General features: G+C 34.9%; 1 protein-coding gene across 5 annotated transcripts in view; it reads left to right on the plus strand.

Moving 5' to 3' along the window:
- Nucleotides 1-17,259, plus strand: part of LNPK (lunapark, ER junction formation factor) — a 44,221-nt gene that overhangs the window by 4,388 nt on the left and 22,574 nt on the right. The window contains exons 2-8 of one of the 5 annotated variants that reach the window (XM_086615444.1): nucleotides 170-324; nucleotides 1,596-1,640; nucleotides 2,851-3,038; nucleotides 6,449-6,507; nucleotides 9,721-9,761; nucleotides 16,575-16,655; nucleotides 16,741-16,795. In XM_086615444.1, the coding sequence (XP_086471570.1) occupies nucleotides 298-324; nucleotides 1,596-1,640; nucleotides 2,851-3,038; nucleotides 6,449-6,507; nucleotides 9,721-9,761; nucleotides 16,575-16,655; nucleotides 16,741-16,795 (496 nt within the window). In that variant the 5' untranslated portion in view covers nucleotides 170-297. The remainder of the gene's footprint in view (nucleotides 1-169; nucleotides 325-1,595; nucleotides 1,641-2,850; nucleotides 3,039-6,448; nucleotides 6,508-9,720; nucleotides 9,762-16,574; nucleotides 16,656-16,740; nucleotides 16,796-17,259) is intronic. The other 4 variants (XM_086615448.1, XM_086615447.1, XM_086615446.1 and 1 more) reach the window with 4 other exon arrangements.

Raw genomic sequence — 17,259 nt, forward strand, 5'->3', positions numbered from 1 at the left:
TGAAGGACTCCCCTCTGGCTTAATATTTCCATAGTAAAAATAAGTTTGACCACATCAAGGCTGGTCAACTAACTTAGACGATGGCCTATGAATCAGAGGACTGGATTTTGAAATAACTTATAGGTAGATAACTAGTTAATGGCTTAATGCAATATTTTGATTCCTTTAGATATTGGAATAAATTCGTGAATCTTGGACTATGGTGTTAGATTGCTCCTAAGTGCTTAATGCTTCACTTCTAGCTGTGAATTCTCATAGAAGATTGATAGCTCTGCCAACTTTTGCCCACTGTAGAAGATGGGTGGATTAATTTCAAGATGGAGGGTAAGTAAAATCGTATACAACATAATAATCTTTAGTCTGGAAGGTGGGAGTACACGTGACGTGTTTCTTAATGCCTGTTGGTTGACTGTTAATGCTGGTTGAATGTTAGTCCTATACTTTACCATTAATACTTCACTTAAGTCCAGTAGTGAGAAAAAATGACCAAAACTATTCTCTGCCAAAACCCTAAACTGTGAAACTGTGAGGCTGTCCTTTATTTCCTTTGCAGTACCAGGCTTGGCACTGGTTTGATTAATTTACAGAAAGAGCTAAAACTGTATTTGTATAAATCTAAATAGTTTTGTGGTGCTTCACTGGGATAGATACAGTAGCATCTGTGACTTAGAAGATTGATGTCTATTTTAGGTCGAAATGGGTACATTCAGAATATCATTCTGTGTCTGTTTTAACAAATATTTTGGTAGCTACTTATACCTATGCAAGTTTTTCTTCATAACTGTTTTTACTGGCTTGTGTATTATTGAATGGTGTACTGAGTTTATGAGGAAGAGGCATGAGATTTTTGACTACTTTTCTGGCAGTTGTGAGTTGTTCAAGTCTTAAGTTTGCCTTGACATATTATAAGTTGATTTCAGAGCCTCTCATACAAAACTCCTTTAAAGGCAAAAGTTTAGGTGAAATGTCTGTTTTGTGTAACAGACGGAAGCATGCTTTCATGGTGATGCAGTGTGGTCTTTGGTTTTTGAATCTGTGGTCTGAAGGGTGGAGAAGATAATGACTTTATACTTCTCAGAAATTAGGAAGGATTCCTAGAAGGTGGATTCCAAGTTGCTCCTAAGGGGAATTTTACTGGAGATGATAACACTTATTTGCAGTTGCTTATAATTTATTTAGAACATGTGTCTTTGTGTGGAATGAATAGTCATAAAAAGCTCAAGTTCTCAGGTTAGAGCTTCCTGTATATATTCTCTTTGTTTTGCCTGTTCCCTCCACTCATCAATTCTCTCCTTGTTTTACTTCCTGCCCACACATCCATTATTGCTGTACATACATTATAGGTTTCAGTCTTTTGTGGCGTAGGAGAGATGCCTTCAGTTAATAGTAAAATAAACTGTAAACCAGTGATTCATTACAGTCCCTTCTATTTGTCAATGTTAAAGTAGGAAAACTTCTTACTTTTGTGTAAAATAGGTAATATATTAATCTATTATGAATATGTCTTTTTGTTAGAAAACAGTTAATGTACAGTAATCCTCAAAATATCGACTTTTTTTTAGTGAGATTAACGTCTTTGTTCTTTCCCTTGTAAGCAGGCAAAGCCTTCCACTGTAGAAGTATTAGAAAAAATTGATAAGGTATGTATTTACTTTTTGATGTTTTTTGGGTGTGTTTTTTTGTTTCTTTGTTTAGAAATATGCATCCTTTTTGCTGGCTGCGTATTTCTTTACATTAGGTAAAATATTGTCATGCAATTTTAAATTATTTCGATTTTTGTTCTGATTGGACGTACTAGAGATTCTGAGTTTCAGATGGACTGCTGCCTTTTTTCCCTTACTATGAGTCGTTTAAAAAGACCCCATACTATATAATAAATAATGAGAAACTATAGTTTAAATATTTATTTGGAAGGCCTGAAATGGGAATGAATGTGAAGTTGACTCAATTACACAATTTCATTATAACTAATGATTAAACTCCCTTGTAATGGAAAGTGTCGTTAATGCAAAGTTCCATTCATCAGGCTCATTAGAGAAGCTTCAATGTATGGTTTTAAGTGTAAGAGTTGTAACTGTAGTGGTAGAAGTAAGGTCAGGGGCAGAATAACTGAATAAATGTTTCAGTAATCAATTGTGATTTTTAGCCAGAATTTGTGACAGATGTCTGTACTCTATGGGGAAATTAACTGTTTTGAAATATACTGTTGATATTTTTTGTTTTCCTTTTTAATGAAAGTAGGAGTACTCCTGTTGTCACTTGAAATGCAAACAAAATGGTAACATAGCAGAGTGTTGCTTGATCACTTATTAACATGCCAAAGGCATCATTCAGATGTTCAGGATTTCACTCTTAATATGAGGAAAATACTGAAATGAAAACATATGAAATGGCAGAGAGGTTTCAGCAATTTCCCATGTTAGTAGAAAAGTATTAGAAGCATTTGAAATTCCATAGGTGCCTGATGAAAGTTTTAGGATGTGAATTATGGTTGGTCGTGATTTATGTGATTGTAAAGACTGCCATTCATAAGATGTTTGCATTTTCCACTTGTTCTAAATATACTAATGCATTACAAACAGGAAGAAGTGCTGATTTGTAATATTTCTTGCCAATAGCCATGTGTTACTGCTAATACAGTGCAAGTGGCCCGTATCATAACCTTAATAGTGTGATGTATTTATACTGTCAAAGTTATCTTTGGGCAAATATTGTCATTTATGAAAAAACTGCTTGACTTTTCTAATCAAGTAGCAAACTGATATGGCTAATTTTAGCAAACGCTTAAAGGCAGCTTAGTAAAACAACCAACTAATTTCACTAATAAGGTTGAACCCTATTTATTTACAGGAAATACACATATTAGAAGAATTTAGAGAGAAAAACCAGAGGCTACAGAAACTATGGGTTGGAAGGCTGCTTCTCTACTCTTCACTTCTTTACCTTGTCACCTGCTTAATTGTGTATTTGTGGTGTCTTCCTGATGAATGGACAGCAAGGTTGATTATGACACTTCCTTTTTTTGCATTTCCATTGATGTAAGTAAATACGCCTGTTTGTGTTTGGTTTTTCCCCCCCCCTAACTGCTGTCTCTGATCAAAGGAGATGGAAAATACATCTCAGCAGGGGTTTGGGTTTGCTTTTGACAATCCTTGAGTTGTGATAACTTGCTGAATTTTTTTCTTTTAAAATAAATCCAAGTAGTTAGGCAGACACTTTATTTGAGGGAAATGTCTCTCATGGGTCTGGGTTTAGTGTAGAACTAAGTCTTACCATCAAAAGATGTTAGCATCTGAAGTTACTTGGCTTATCAAAATTATACTAGGGCTAGAGAAAAACCTGTATGTGAACAGCTGTAAGGCAATGTAGTGTAAGCAGAAGAAAATGATCTTGGGATTTATTTCTACTGCTATTTGGAAAAGTAACACTGCTGTTTGAAAGTGACCTAAGGTATGTCGCCTGTATGTAAAATGCAGTGTATAAAATTGGGAAAAAAATACAAGAATGAATGGAGAAACTCACTTTTACCTGTTAGCCTAAATATACTGAGGACCAATTTTACATAATTAGCCGTTTTTCTGGAAAATCATTTTCTTCAACCAGAAAATATCGTAACATCGTTGAGTGTGAATAGGAGAACATACTGTCTACTTTTTTGTTCCACTGAGCTGATTGGCTGCTTATCCTCATGACTGGCTCTGCTTTTCTAAGAAAACTACTTTTCTAAAAATAAGAAAATGGGCTCCCACCTCACTAAACAGGCTTCCCTGCCTCCTCTTCCCCCAGACCAGCAAGGAGGAGCTGAAGCAGCCTACTGAGCACCTTTCCTGCCCATGGAGAGCACAGTGCATTTACTAATTGCTGAAATGAACATCATAAATACTGTCCAGTGTATATTTGTACAGCATCTTTGTATAAAAACATGACTTGTCAGTGCCCTGGCTTTAGACTTGAAAAGCAAAGTCAAATGTAATGTTTAAGGCTTTGCAAGTTTTGATTAGTATGAGTCAGCATAACATAACATGCCAAAAAGCCCACCCCAACCTTGAAGATGCTTTTTGTACGTTGTGCTGTGTTACACATAATGGACTAATGTGCTGCTGTTTTGGAATCCTGTGGAGAAGATACATGGGCAGCAGTATCTTGACTGGAAAGGATTAATATGGAGATTAAGGCTTAAATTAGTCTTTGATATGAATTGATTTTGTTCTCGAGGACAAGGATTTGAAAGTCTTTGTTGTTAGCCTGCGAGGCTTGCTCATATTAATAGGGAAGGCTTGTAGAAGAGGAAGTGTTGCCAGCCTCCCTTCACTTAGGTGTGTTAGGATTAGTGTAGAAATGAAAACTTTCATTACTAACGGTGAAGGCTTACAGTGCTACAGTGTGAGTTTTCACTTTGGATTTTTATTCTCCAGTTGTCCTCCAATTATTTTTTTTTTGACTGATGAGTTTCTATAAAAATCTGAATTAGATATCTGCTTGCTAACGTTTGGAATTAGACTGTCGTTCACTTATGACTCGCAACTGCTTATCTGATTTTTCTCTTCAGCTATTCCCCTTCAGCTCTTTCTGGCAGATATGAATGGCAAGCAGCTGCCAGCTTGTCTTTGTCCTCGGTCAAGAGGTGACTCCATGCTGAATGCCTGGTGCTGCCCAGTAACAGCTCTAGAGATTTTTCAGCCCTAATCAAACTGGAATATGTCTGCCTTTTCCAACTTGCAGTCAGTCACCAACTTATTTCTGCCTTAGGTCATTCCCTCAGGGTCTTGGCAAGTTACTGATGCTGGTAGAGCGAGTTAAGTTCTAGGAATATAGAGCATTAATTTTCAGGTATTTCAATATACATTTAAAAGTTGAAGAAATGTATTAGCATGTTGGAAGAAGGCTTTTCTTGAAATGATTTTAATTTGAATTAAATTGTTTCATCTTGCATGTACTGATTTTCAGAAAAATATGTTTTTATTTTGTAAAATTGGTCTGAAATGGTCTGCTATTAAAGTTTCACCTCAAAGTTTTTAAAGATGAAATGTTATTTATTTCATGAAGTCCTACCATATATCTATTATTTAACACAACTTTAGGTGGGAGACTCTTTATTAAGCATACAGTAAAAAAGCAATAATGCTATTGTCTGTGTAACACAGTCTTTAAGGCAATTCAAACCCTGTAGAACGTTTATTTGTTTTGATACTTTATGAAGCTACACATCTTGCATTCTGTAAGTGGGCAAAGCCATCTGCATTCTCAGAGTAGTTATTACAGCACACTTTTGAACATGGGATAGAGTTAAACTTCTTTATCTGTTTCTCTGACCTTGAATGGGTTACTAGGAAGAAAACTCTATCCCAGCCAAAGCCAGAACACACTCATATTCCAGTTGCCTTGTCTAACTTCCCTAATTCAGGTTGTGTTGTTAATACTTGAAAGCATTTTGAACTGGGCAGCCGTTACATAAATACAGAAAATGCTCTTATGAGTTAAGTTGAAACCCTATTTGAAATCTTAAAGCCTTTTGCATGCTTTCTTACGCTAGCTGTTATTCAGAGAACCTTTCTAGCCTTAAAGAATTTTTTTTCTTAAATGAAACATTGCTACTTTGGGCTTTATTATATAGTTCTTGGCACTAGGAGGGTTTTGGATAAGATGCTTGCAAGGGCTTGAAGTATGAGATTTAGCACTTGGCTTAGGCTGAGTAACTTGCCAGGAAAAGTGTCAACTTAAAGCTTAGAATTGTTTACAATTGCTAAAAGAAATGAAGTCCTGATGATTGCTGAGAGAGCTTTCAAATGTAAAATGATCATAGATCAGTTTAACTTTATCTTGAGCACAGCTAAACTGCTCCATTGTTTGAGCTAAGTCAGCTGAAACCCTACAGAAACTGAGTGGATTCAGAGCTCTAAGATTGCCAGGAGTCAGGTTGGTTAATTCTGCTTGGGAGAGCGTTCGTACAATACCTGTGTATCATGGTTTTCATTGGTATTGAATTCTTCACACAAATCTCCTGGGTCTTAATTTTGGGCCTTAGCTATTAAGCTTGGTTTTCTGGGTAACATGCATCATAAATCTATCAAATAAGAAGTGATGACTAAGTAATTTTCAGCTAGCTGCACATACCTTGATTTTTAAAAAGTTCCCACTGAACGCTTTAGCAAGTGATGATGTTACTTGCTGCTGCTTCCTTGGTGTTCTTACCTATAGTAATACTTGGTTAAATTTTAATAGACAGGAGGATTTTATTTAGAACAATGCTGATGTCTTATTGACAAGATACTAATTTAATTTTTAGTTTTTTGTATAAATATTGTTTGAAGATTTCTGTTCTTTGTATTTGCAAAGTTAAATCTCATTTGGTAAGTCTTCTGCATTAACTATCCTGTTTGCTAAATGACTTCAGAAATGGTTACTGTAATATATTTTCATTAATATAATTCTTCTTTCTGTTTTAAAGAATCTGGTTTATAAGAACACTGCTCATTTTTTTCTTTTCCAAAAGGACAGAAAGGAACAGTAAGTATTTTTTCTGTCTTTTTTAAAATATGGAACTAATTATGAATGATGCTTGCTATGAAAATGTAAATATTTTGGATAATTTGGCTTCCAGGAAGAGAAGAGTAGCCTTTTGGTTGATGCTGAAATGGGTATCATTAGCTAAACTATTGTTTCTACCACACAGTTTTTGAAAGAACAAGAAGGAAACTGCTTAAGCTTTCACTTCACTTAGAAAATTGTGGTAACTTTCTCCTGTCTTTGCATACTTCAAAGTGTAATAGAGTAAAATACAGTGTAGAAGTAGGAGTGAGGGAAAGGAAATATAAACAATAGTAGTAGTTCCCTTAATACTTGCGTCTTGCAAGTCTTAATCTGTTATCTTCATACATAAAGAGAAGAATTTTATAGCAGATGTGTTTAATTTATTTGTCAAGATAGCTTTTTCTCTTCCAAGTTCTCCAAAGCATGCTTATGTTTTCCTGAGCAGAAAAGGGATAAGCAGGTGTTTTTGTGCTGTTTTGAGAGCTAAGGAAATCGTGAGTCATGTAACAGAAAAAAAAGTAATGCAGGTATTCAAATATATATAAAAAGTTGTTAAAGAACATACCGATTCATTCTAATGCAAAATTTAAAAACTGCATCTGTGGCACTTGTCTGCAGTAGTTAAAATTCATTTGAGACTTTCTTTGAAAACAGGCCAGCCTATAACAATATCTCATAGTGATGGGAGCAATAATACAGGAAAACCTCAGTGTTGCACTATGTTTTATGACTTGCAGAACAACATGATGTATTTAATTTGTGACAGCTTATGAGTTAAACATCACTTTTGGAATTTTTCTTAAACTTAATGTTTGCATTTGATATGCAAGCATAGGACATGCATTTTTATGTAGAAATAAAATTGTCCATATATTCTGTGGTGCTGTGATTCATTTCTAAGGCAAATATATATTTGCATTTCATGGCTGGATAAGAAAAAGAATTGTATGTATGTTTTCCTAGTTTACTTAAGTGTCTTCATTGCTGTTTTTAGCATAAAACCAAGTCTAGTGCTATTGTCGAACCTGTGTATAAAGGGTTTTAGTAGATGTTAGAACATGCCAAAATAAATTATTTCTGCGTTGTTCCAGAGATTGGGTAAAAATGAAGTGTTTTACCTCAGAGATACAAGTCCTGTATTTGGAAAAGAGAAATCAATGTGCAGCACAAGAGTTACAGTAGTAAAGCAAGAGAAAACGTAGCTGAGAGCAAACTAGCAATGAGTGGTTCAGAGCTAGCCTTTTATTCTGAGATAAGTTAGTATAACACAGTGAGTCACTGGAGATGATTATTTAATACTATAAAGCTCTGTACTGGGAACCAGCATACACCAGTTTTGGGAACCATGCTCTGAATGCAGAAAATTCCTACACTAGGAAAGGTGATGTAGAGAGATTACGGAATTTCAGTTTTTAAGACTGGTCAGGCAAACAACTGTTGAGGAAGATTTAGGCTGATCTGTCCCAAAGTGTGGAGAAAATAAATGAGGTATCTTGCAGGTATTGACTTTTCTAGTATGAATTCTTTTTTCTGTAGGTTTAATTAAGATGAGATATATTGGTTTCTTGAGAGAACTTTGCAGTAATTGCCATTTGGCCACGTTTAAGGGGCAGGTGTTTCTTGAGGTTCTTGTTGAACACAGGAGGTAAAGTGATCAGAAACAAACTCCCACACTTTAAACTGATTGCACTGCTTTGTGGGAGGCTGTGGTTGAAGTTGTTCTAGGCATTTCTGTACCAAAAGCAGCTTCTGTTTCTTAAGTAACTGTTAACAGCTGACCGTATTGTGCTATTTTGTTTGTCTACATGATGCCATACTGCGTTGCAGTGCATTTCAAGGTGTTAGTCTGTGTGGGGCTACATGAGAAGCTGTGTTCTAATATAAATGTGAAATTTGGTGGAGGGAGGTACCTTATTAATTTAAAGATGAGCAACTCCTGGAATTGTCTGTCAACTGTGGTCCAGCCCAGTGCTAAATACAGTCTTGTTCCATGTATTTGACTTAACTAATAAGGGATTGTTGTAGTTACCTTTTCATTCCATAAACTTTTAAGTATTTTGTACATTTAATAAAGTGTTTTATTCTATCAAAATGGGTTTCTGCATTCTGGAAAAGTTCAAGTAATTATGTATTCCCTTAATTTCAAGTAACAGTAGTGTTCCTGAAGTAACTTTAAAAAGGGTGTATAGCATACTTAAATATATTTAAATAAAGATACAAAAAAGTGCGTATTTAGTTTGGGTTTTGGTTTTGCTTCTTGTAGTTCTGTGAAACTCTTCCTATTTTTGAGAACTGAAAAATGGGTAAAAAGTAGCTATATATTACAGGAAGTGAACTGCTCGTGCTACAACTGATAATGGGAAAAAGTTGTAAAGTTTTTTGTTAAACTCTTGCTGCGAAGGAGGTAGTAGAAAATGGATTTATTGAGAGAATATTTTCTATTTTAGATGATGGTTTATTACAGTGAGTTTTCCATGAGTGCTAAGCTGCAAGCATTGACTTAAAGGAAAATCCCACATGCATTTGACCTTTTTTCTTTCCCTTCCTTTTAGGGAGTTTAGGTGCTGTGCCTACTAGTTGTAAGAGTCTCTTAACATTTAGTAGTAAAATGACCTTCTGGTAGCTTTTCTTGCAAAACTGAGGTTTTTGCTGTAGTCTAAAAGTATTGAAAAGGTGAAAGAGAGTGAGATTTGAAGCTCAGAATTGACCTGGCATTTGAAACTAGCGTGTGTTAAGAGGCTTATGTGAAATACTGAAGCCAGTAAATCTGGTACTCAAATAGATATATTAATACTTAGACCTAAAGCTTTTTTTTCTGTAGTTTGACTCATGAGATTAAGTGTATTTGGTCCATTGTTGTACCATTTTAATGTAGGTCAAAGCAGGGCACTGGCTAGAATTGGTTTGCTTAATGAGGAAATGGTACATAAAACTTTTTAATAGTTATAACTGTAAAGTGGTAACAGTGGGCTATAACTTATAAGCAGTTTCAGGATTTAAAATGATTTATTTTCACATAAAAAGTTTAGTTATTTTATGCAAAGTTTACTGATGTTGTGTGATCGATCGGTAGTGGTCAGTGCGTAACTTCCTGATCTCACAGGAGATCACAGAAATTCAATGTTTAGAGCGTGCTGAAATTATCTCTTATTTATATTTGAAAACTAATATATGATGTCCTTCTTTTAGATGATGCGCTGGAAGATTTAAAATCTCAAAAGAAAAAAATAGTAAGTAAAGCTTCGAGAAAAACTAGTTGCTGTGGTCCACTAAAGTGTTTTTGCATCTCTACAAGTTGAGTTTGATTGTAATACATAGAGGAAGAGTGGAGAGAGGGAGGTGAAACTATTACCGCTTCTCTGTTATCATACATTTCCTAGTATCACACAAGGTTTTCTTTACCCCCAAATTACAAAAGATTGCTTGCATATGAGAATAAATTGCCTCCTTGTAGTTTAACTTAAACCTGTTTTAATATTGCTAGATCTATATAAAATGATTCTGTTTTGTCAGAAAATGTATGCTTTAACCTACTCATTGCTGATTACTTCTTTTACTTTAGGATTATAAAGTGTTAGATGTTGCACTGATTTAAGAACATGGAATGCAACTATATCTTTAATAGTTACTTTATCACTTAATGTGTTATTCATAAATAGCAAAAAGGACTTCTATCTTGCCTAGATTCACTTTTTCATCAAGTAACATACCTTAAATGCTTCACTACTTAATTCCTGTCCTCCTTCATCTTATTTTTGTACTACGTATTTTCTCCATCACATTCTTTCCTCTAAAAAAAAAATTATCTTGTCATGTATCAATCCTATCAGTCGTCTTGAGGTCATCTATTTTGTGAGCTGTGTGGATGAGTTAAAAGTATAAAACTGGTGTGTGCTGGGTACTTGCTTCAACTGGATCAACACTTAATCTCAGTAAGACAAATTTAGAATGGAAAAGATTCCAAGTCTTGGATAACTTGCACTCTTTGTGACGTTTGTAACATTGGAAGCTGTTTCCTCTCTACTTAATAATTCCATATGGAAGTTCTCTATTTACTGATGTTGTTGGCTTCATTGCCTGCCTTGCAAGGCAAATCTTAAAAACAACCACCACCAAAACACAAAAACCATTCAACCAACCAAAAACTACCTCCTTCCTAGCCCCGCCTTTCCCCCAAAACTCCAAAAGTTGTATTATGAAGCTTTATTGTTAATGAGTTTCGCAAAGTGTTCTCCTCATACCTTCTGGATTTTGCCATGGTAGCTAAATTAATAGAAAACCCACAACGAAGCTACCAAAAAGGAGTCAGGTAAATTTCAGTCATCTTCCATTCTGTTTTTTTTTATTACTTTTAAAATGTAGATGTAAAAATGATAACTTGTAACCTAATTACATCATTGTCCTTTGGTAAAAAGGATTTGCTAATACTTCTGTCTGCTAATCTTCATGTTAAGGAATCTATTAAATGGAAGCGCCTTTTCGTTGGAGAGGCGATAAAAAGGGGTTGGAGAAGCTTACTTTTTTTGAGAACAAAATAAATGAGTATGATAACTATGTTTGTAACTTTAACTAATTTCAGTTAAGCAGTTTTCATAATCTCTCCAATTTACATAGTCATTGACTAGCTTCGGGGGGGAAAGTTCTTGGAACAGAAAAAGCACAATGGAGAAAAAAACAGGTTTAGAGTCTTAATTATAAAGCCTTTGTTTCAGTTTAAGTTTATTCTTCTGTGATCGTGAAAATCTTCATATTCTAGAAGAACTAGTAATACTGAATTTTTGTGTGAGAAGCACTCTTTTAGAGAAAAGGCAGTGAATGAAATATTAGTCAGGAAAAAGCTGGTTTGTAAAGGGGAGAGTTTTGTTACTTTCAGAATTGCTGTTGAAACAAGATGTGAGTATGTATTTTGCCTATACAAAAAAATCAAGCCAACATTGTAGAAGAGCTGGCAGTAGTTAAAAATTAAACAACTGCACAAATGCTTTGTGAACAATACAGAAATTAATGTAACTATGGAGAGTTAAAACCTGGAAATATAAATTGCAATTGTATACATTCATGTCAAGCTTTAATCATTAAAGACATACTTCTAAATAGGATGAGTAAAACAGTTCCGTGAAGTTCAGTAACCTATAACTCAGCTATTTTTCAATCTGAGGGGAATAAAACGTCTATTATTGCCTCCTGATCTTGTGAGTACCTGGTTCTTAGCGAGGAACCAGAAATAGAAGACTTATTTGCAACATTGGTATTGGTGTTGGTATTTTTCACTCAGGAGATTGACTCGGGAGTTTCATCATAATTTAAAGGTATTCAATTAAGCATTGCAATTGAATCATAGTACATGAAACTTAGCATGTCAAAATGAGCCACAAGTGGATGCAGGTAATGAGACAGAATACAATTTATATTTTAGATAAGAACACTTATAAAACTGCATTTTGTAATAATTTGGTTTTTATAATATTCAGATTTGGTCTTGTTTTTGATTTAACTTCTTTAGGAATATCTTTGGCTATGAATAACTGTAGCAACACCTACTTTTTAGTGAAACAAAACAAAAACCTTTACCAAGTAAAATAATGGGAAGGAGAGAGGGAGAGGATTTTTTTCCCTGTTGGATTCTGATTTGCTGCTGAGTTTGCAAATAGGATTAGTTACGAAGATATTTACGTTGTGATCTTTGAAGTATCTGGGACAGGTAAATTATGTATTTCCTGTTTGTTTGTGAAGCAAATTGTTGTCTAGGCACTGCCAGTCTGCCACAACAGCTATGGTTTTTTACTTCGTTGCAGCTCAGCTACCCAATTGCTGGAGAAATTTTATATTGAAGACAGTTTTCCATTTGAAAAATGTTACAGTACTTCTGTTTTGCAGGCATGCGGTTCATCTTTTCCCTAATGACATTACTTACGTGCTGAAGGGTACCTATAACGGAGTAGGCTCCTCATCTACTAGATGTAATGCCCCAGTGACTGCAATGAGCTGCTCCATAGAACTTCAGTTCTGTTCAAAAGGCTTCAGTTGTTGGTGACATAATCACATGGATATTCATGTGGGTAAAGTAACTGACAAATATAAATAGACATTCATTTTGTCTATCCTTTGACTCAAAGTTTGTAATACTTGTTTTCCACAGAACTGACTCTACACTAGTTTTTTCTAGTGAATGTTTTAAAACATGTTGAGTGTTTCTTTATGGATTGGGGGTAGGGACGAAGTTCATTAGCTAAAATTAAGGTGGTACTTCAAGATACAACTTGTTTTTTCTCTCCTTGATTGTAAGGGATACTCCGGTTCTGTTTGTGGTTGTGTAGCTGTAATTTTGGCCTTGGAGTTCTCAGTTAATGAGGATGTCAGCCCTTAAGCCTGAATGTGTATAGATGAGCAAGTTCAGAAGGTTAAGCATATTAAAGCAAGGGCACAGGACATGTTTTAAGCTGCTATAAATGGGAATTAGTGGAGACTTTACCTGAAGCAGCAGTCTTAAAGATAGGATAATTCTTAGCCTGAGGACAGAGTTGTGAAGATAGTATAGTAATTACTTTGCTAATGTTAGAATTAAAGTTTGCGATAGTTTGCTGAGCTCATCTGTTATAGTAGGCTGAGTGGAATATTAGACTTAGACTTCCTAGCCGTTTCAGGTAAGAATTTAGAAAGTTGCATCTGTTAATTTTCTAATAAAAAAACCCTCTGATTTCAGGGCTGCCTTGGAGTTATGTTAGTAATGGAAAAAAATGCAGCATATGATTTTTTTTTTTAATTTAAAATAACTACTGCTTAATGAACTGCAGACCTTTAACCTTCCAGGTGTAGAAAAGGGGCAGATTTGATAACCTTCAGTATGTGACAAAAACTCTACCAGGAGCTGATTGTTGTATAAGCCCAGTCTTGTCTACGCAGTATATTGCAGAGTACTGTGAACAGGCATTTGGAAGCTCAAAATACGGTTAAAAATCATATTTACTGGTGAATCATAGAATCAGGTATTTCTTTTCATGCAGCATTCACACAAAACAGTTACTTCAGTTGTTTTACTGTTTACATGGATCTATCAGAGTACACATGATTATTGTCACTCAGATGATTTATTTCCTATTTTAAGGAAACTTTTACTATGTGTACTTGCATTTCTTACATCATAGACTGAAATGAATCTTGTGGTTTTGTGTGAACATAAAGTAATACCTCTCCATAGTTAGGTTTGACATACCAAGTAATTCAATTTAAGAACTCACGTGGTGGTATGAGGAATAAGTAGTCTGCACTGTGCCAGTGCTTCGGACTTCCAGTTGCTAAATCACATTTACAAGAAGCTTAAAATACATTACTCATATTACTTTTCAGTATAGGCAACTGATGTCGTTGCCACAGGAATTCTACTTGGTTGCCAGTTGGAAAGGAGGCCATCCATGTAATTATTCATAGGTCATATACATGACCACGCTTCTTTAATAAAATGCGGTTAATTCCATGAAATAAGTTTGAAAAATCCATGATGAGGCTGGTATTAGCTTTCATAGAGACTTCACTTGTTATCCTGGATACTCAGCATTTAAGCTTGATAATAGACTATGAATTACCCCTGGCAGAAAGTAGAAAATGTTTTTGTGGGAAAAGTTTTGGATCTCGGAGAAGAGTACTTTATAGCAAAAGAGCAGGAGGTGTTGAGCAATTTGTGGTGTTAGCGAGCCAGTGCTCAGCACTAGGTTAACCTTTCCAAGGTTATGCTTCAGGATGGCGAATAATCCCGAAGTCAGTGTGTTGATGTGCTTTTATAAACGAGCTTACTGTGGCAGTGCACAAGCCAGTTTCTTCTGCTACACAAACGTAGAGATAGTATTTAAAATTTTCAGACTCTTACTTGCTTCTAGTAATCATACTAGTTTGCTCAAGGAGTAAGTAAACTTTGACCTCTTTGATTCCTTATTTGGTATTGTCAGCCAAATTTCAGTTATTTTAAAGAAATATATCCTAGAAGTGAAACCATGAGAACTTTGAGTGTGCTTATAGAAATCTTGACAATTTCTATAAATTTTCAATAAATTTGTAGTCACTTGTGAAACTGAATTCTTGTTCAGATTCAGCTTTACTAGAATTATAAAGCTACGTATGAATTTCAACTTGTTGAATTAGCCAATAACTATGTAATATGAAGAATAACTTGCCATCTGAATCTTGTGATGAGAGCTGAATTTTTCCATTTCAAAATAATGTTACTGTTTTTGCAAATCTTATATATCCACAAATAACTACCATCCTATCTAATAGTGCTATAGTAAGAAGTGACACTTTCCTTATCTAATGCAAGTGATAGTGGAGCGTTCTGGTTTTTCTCTTCTAAAGGTCGCTTTGCTCTGCAGAAGATTATTTCTCGTTTCCTTTGTGGCTATGAAGACAATTGCATGCATTATGAGTTCATTGATGTAAAATGTTTTTTGTTTTGATTTGGGGGCCAGATATTGACACTGACTGTTAACGCTTCCCTGCTTTGCAGCTTCACCTCGCTAACCTTACCCCTTCATATAACGGTCTACCTTATGGTTTTCACTTTTATAAGCAATAAATACTTTATTTTTTCCTATTAGACTCTTAATTCTGATCTTATTGCACTGAGTGGCATTTGTTTTATGAAGTTAATGGGTTAACTCCAAAGTCTTGCTGAAATACATGTTTAGGAAATTGATTTTTACTTCCCTTTTCACTTCCTTTTGTTTCAACAGTTGTTAATGAACAGCCTGAGTAGTATTCCTTGCCTTAAACTTCTGGTAGTGTGTGTCAGAGTGAGCTGTTAAATGGATACTGTGTATCCGTTAAATCCAGTGAATTTTATTTAGCTTCTGAGGACTATTTGTAATTCTGAAGTCTGTCTAAAGGTAAACCCCCTACAAGGTCTGTATACACAGAATGGCTGAAACTTTAGTTTCTCACCAGCTAAATAATGGTATAAAAGTCATGTTAACGTGCACCATTTGTCATTTTAGCAGTGATAAATGAGTTTGAGAGAATTTAATTTTTTTGACCGCTGACCTTTTCAGTTTTGCAGTTTATGCCAACAGCAAACTTATAAGAACAAACAAACCCCCCACTTTTAGCTGGACATGGCCATTAGTCAGCATATCTAGGAGAAAAGGTCTGCTTAAGATACTGTAAAATGCATTATGATTTCTATACATATTAGCTATTTGTTATAACTTCAGCTATCTCTGTTTTAAAGTTAGGCTTCTTCTGATGTTGGCTGTTAACCACTAAAATGATACTTTACTAGTGATTACTTTTTTAATTAAGCCCATGTATTAGCTATAAAGCCACTTGAGTGCATTGTAAATAAAACGCTGTAATAATGAAGTGCTTTAATTATGCTCCCTAAAGTATGCATAGTTCTCAGTAAATTTTTTTATTTAAATTCTTAACATGTCCCCTTTTTTTCTGAAAAGCAGTTTGAATCGCTGTAAAGATGGAGATCTAGTCTTTAAAGTCATTTGAGCAAATTCCATGACTGTTCTCTAGTTAGTGAGTTTTCACAGCATTTGCAGCAAGCTAATTGCTTCTGCTAATAAATAATCTAAAATCGATGCTGACAGCAGTTAATTGGCACAGAGACTTTATTCTGTAAAGCGCTTGGCTAACGACCTTCCTTAAATTAATAGCATTAAGTGCTATGAGGAAATAAATCTAAGGAATTGCCTGTCATTCGCTTGTCATGTCTAATAACTTCCAATAATGATGGCTGATAGATTTTTGCACATTCCATTATTGAAGTTGGTGCATGTAATTATTCTCCTCATTATATGTAAACAATTAGCAATATTTGGTGTTTCCTTGCAATAAAGCTGTTAAATACAAGTAGCCCATTAGAGTTTAGAGACTATTTTTGAAAGCAAAATTTCAATTCCATTGAATACAGCAAATCTGCAGGTATCTGAATATGCTACTAGTTCATTGGACTGAGCTTCACCTTTTGGTAATGTTAATAAGTTGCTTATAAATGGGAAAATACTTTGAAGAATTCTGTATTGATGTGTGGAACCTTTTGTTTCCAGCTGGAGGAAGTAATGGAGAAGGAAACGTACAAGACAGCTAAATTAATTCTTGAAAGGTTTGATCCAGAATCAAGTGCAAAGGTAAAAATCTTGGTATTGATACTGATTTAATATGAAAGGTACTATAGAGCTGAGCATTCAGATAATGTTATTTATAATTAATTAGCAGGAGGCTGAACTGCCGTCTGCTGGAACATCTGCAACCCCAAGACCTGGACAAGGTAATAGCCCTGTAAAATGGCGCTCTTTAGCATAGATACTTGTCTGTCATAGCAATTTCCACTTTAGAAGTCTCTCTGTGATAAAATTTGTAGATCAATTGACCTTTATTTAGGGTTAATAGACTGTTTATTAGACTATGCCCAGTACTGTTCCGTATTTTTCAGACGAGGGACCTATTACTAAAGGCTGATGCTCTTCTAGACAGCAGGATGTTTAATGCTGCTTGATGCTAAAGCAGAGAGAAAATTAACTTCTTGTGGCATATTTACATTTTTTTTCTAGAACGCTAAGGTGCTTTCAAACCTTATGTAATGTTCATTGACTTAACTTTTCAATTCTGTTTCTATTTCTGGCTAGTTAGACCTTTCCTAATGCCATGCTTAAGCTACCTTTATAATGGTGGATGAAGAGATTCCACAAAGCTAGTGCAGAAATCGGATATTTTCTAGATGCAAAGAATGGA

Source organism: Tauraco erythrolophus, chromosome 8 (genome assembly GCF_009769465.1).
Source record: "Tauraco erythrolophus isolate bTauEry1 chromosome 8, bTauEry1.pri, whole genome shotgun sequence".
Lineage (NCBI taxonomy): Eukaryota > Metazoa > Chordata > Aves > Musophagiformes > Musophagidae > Tauraco > Tauraco erythrolophus.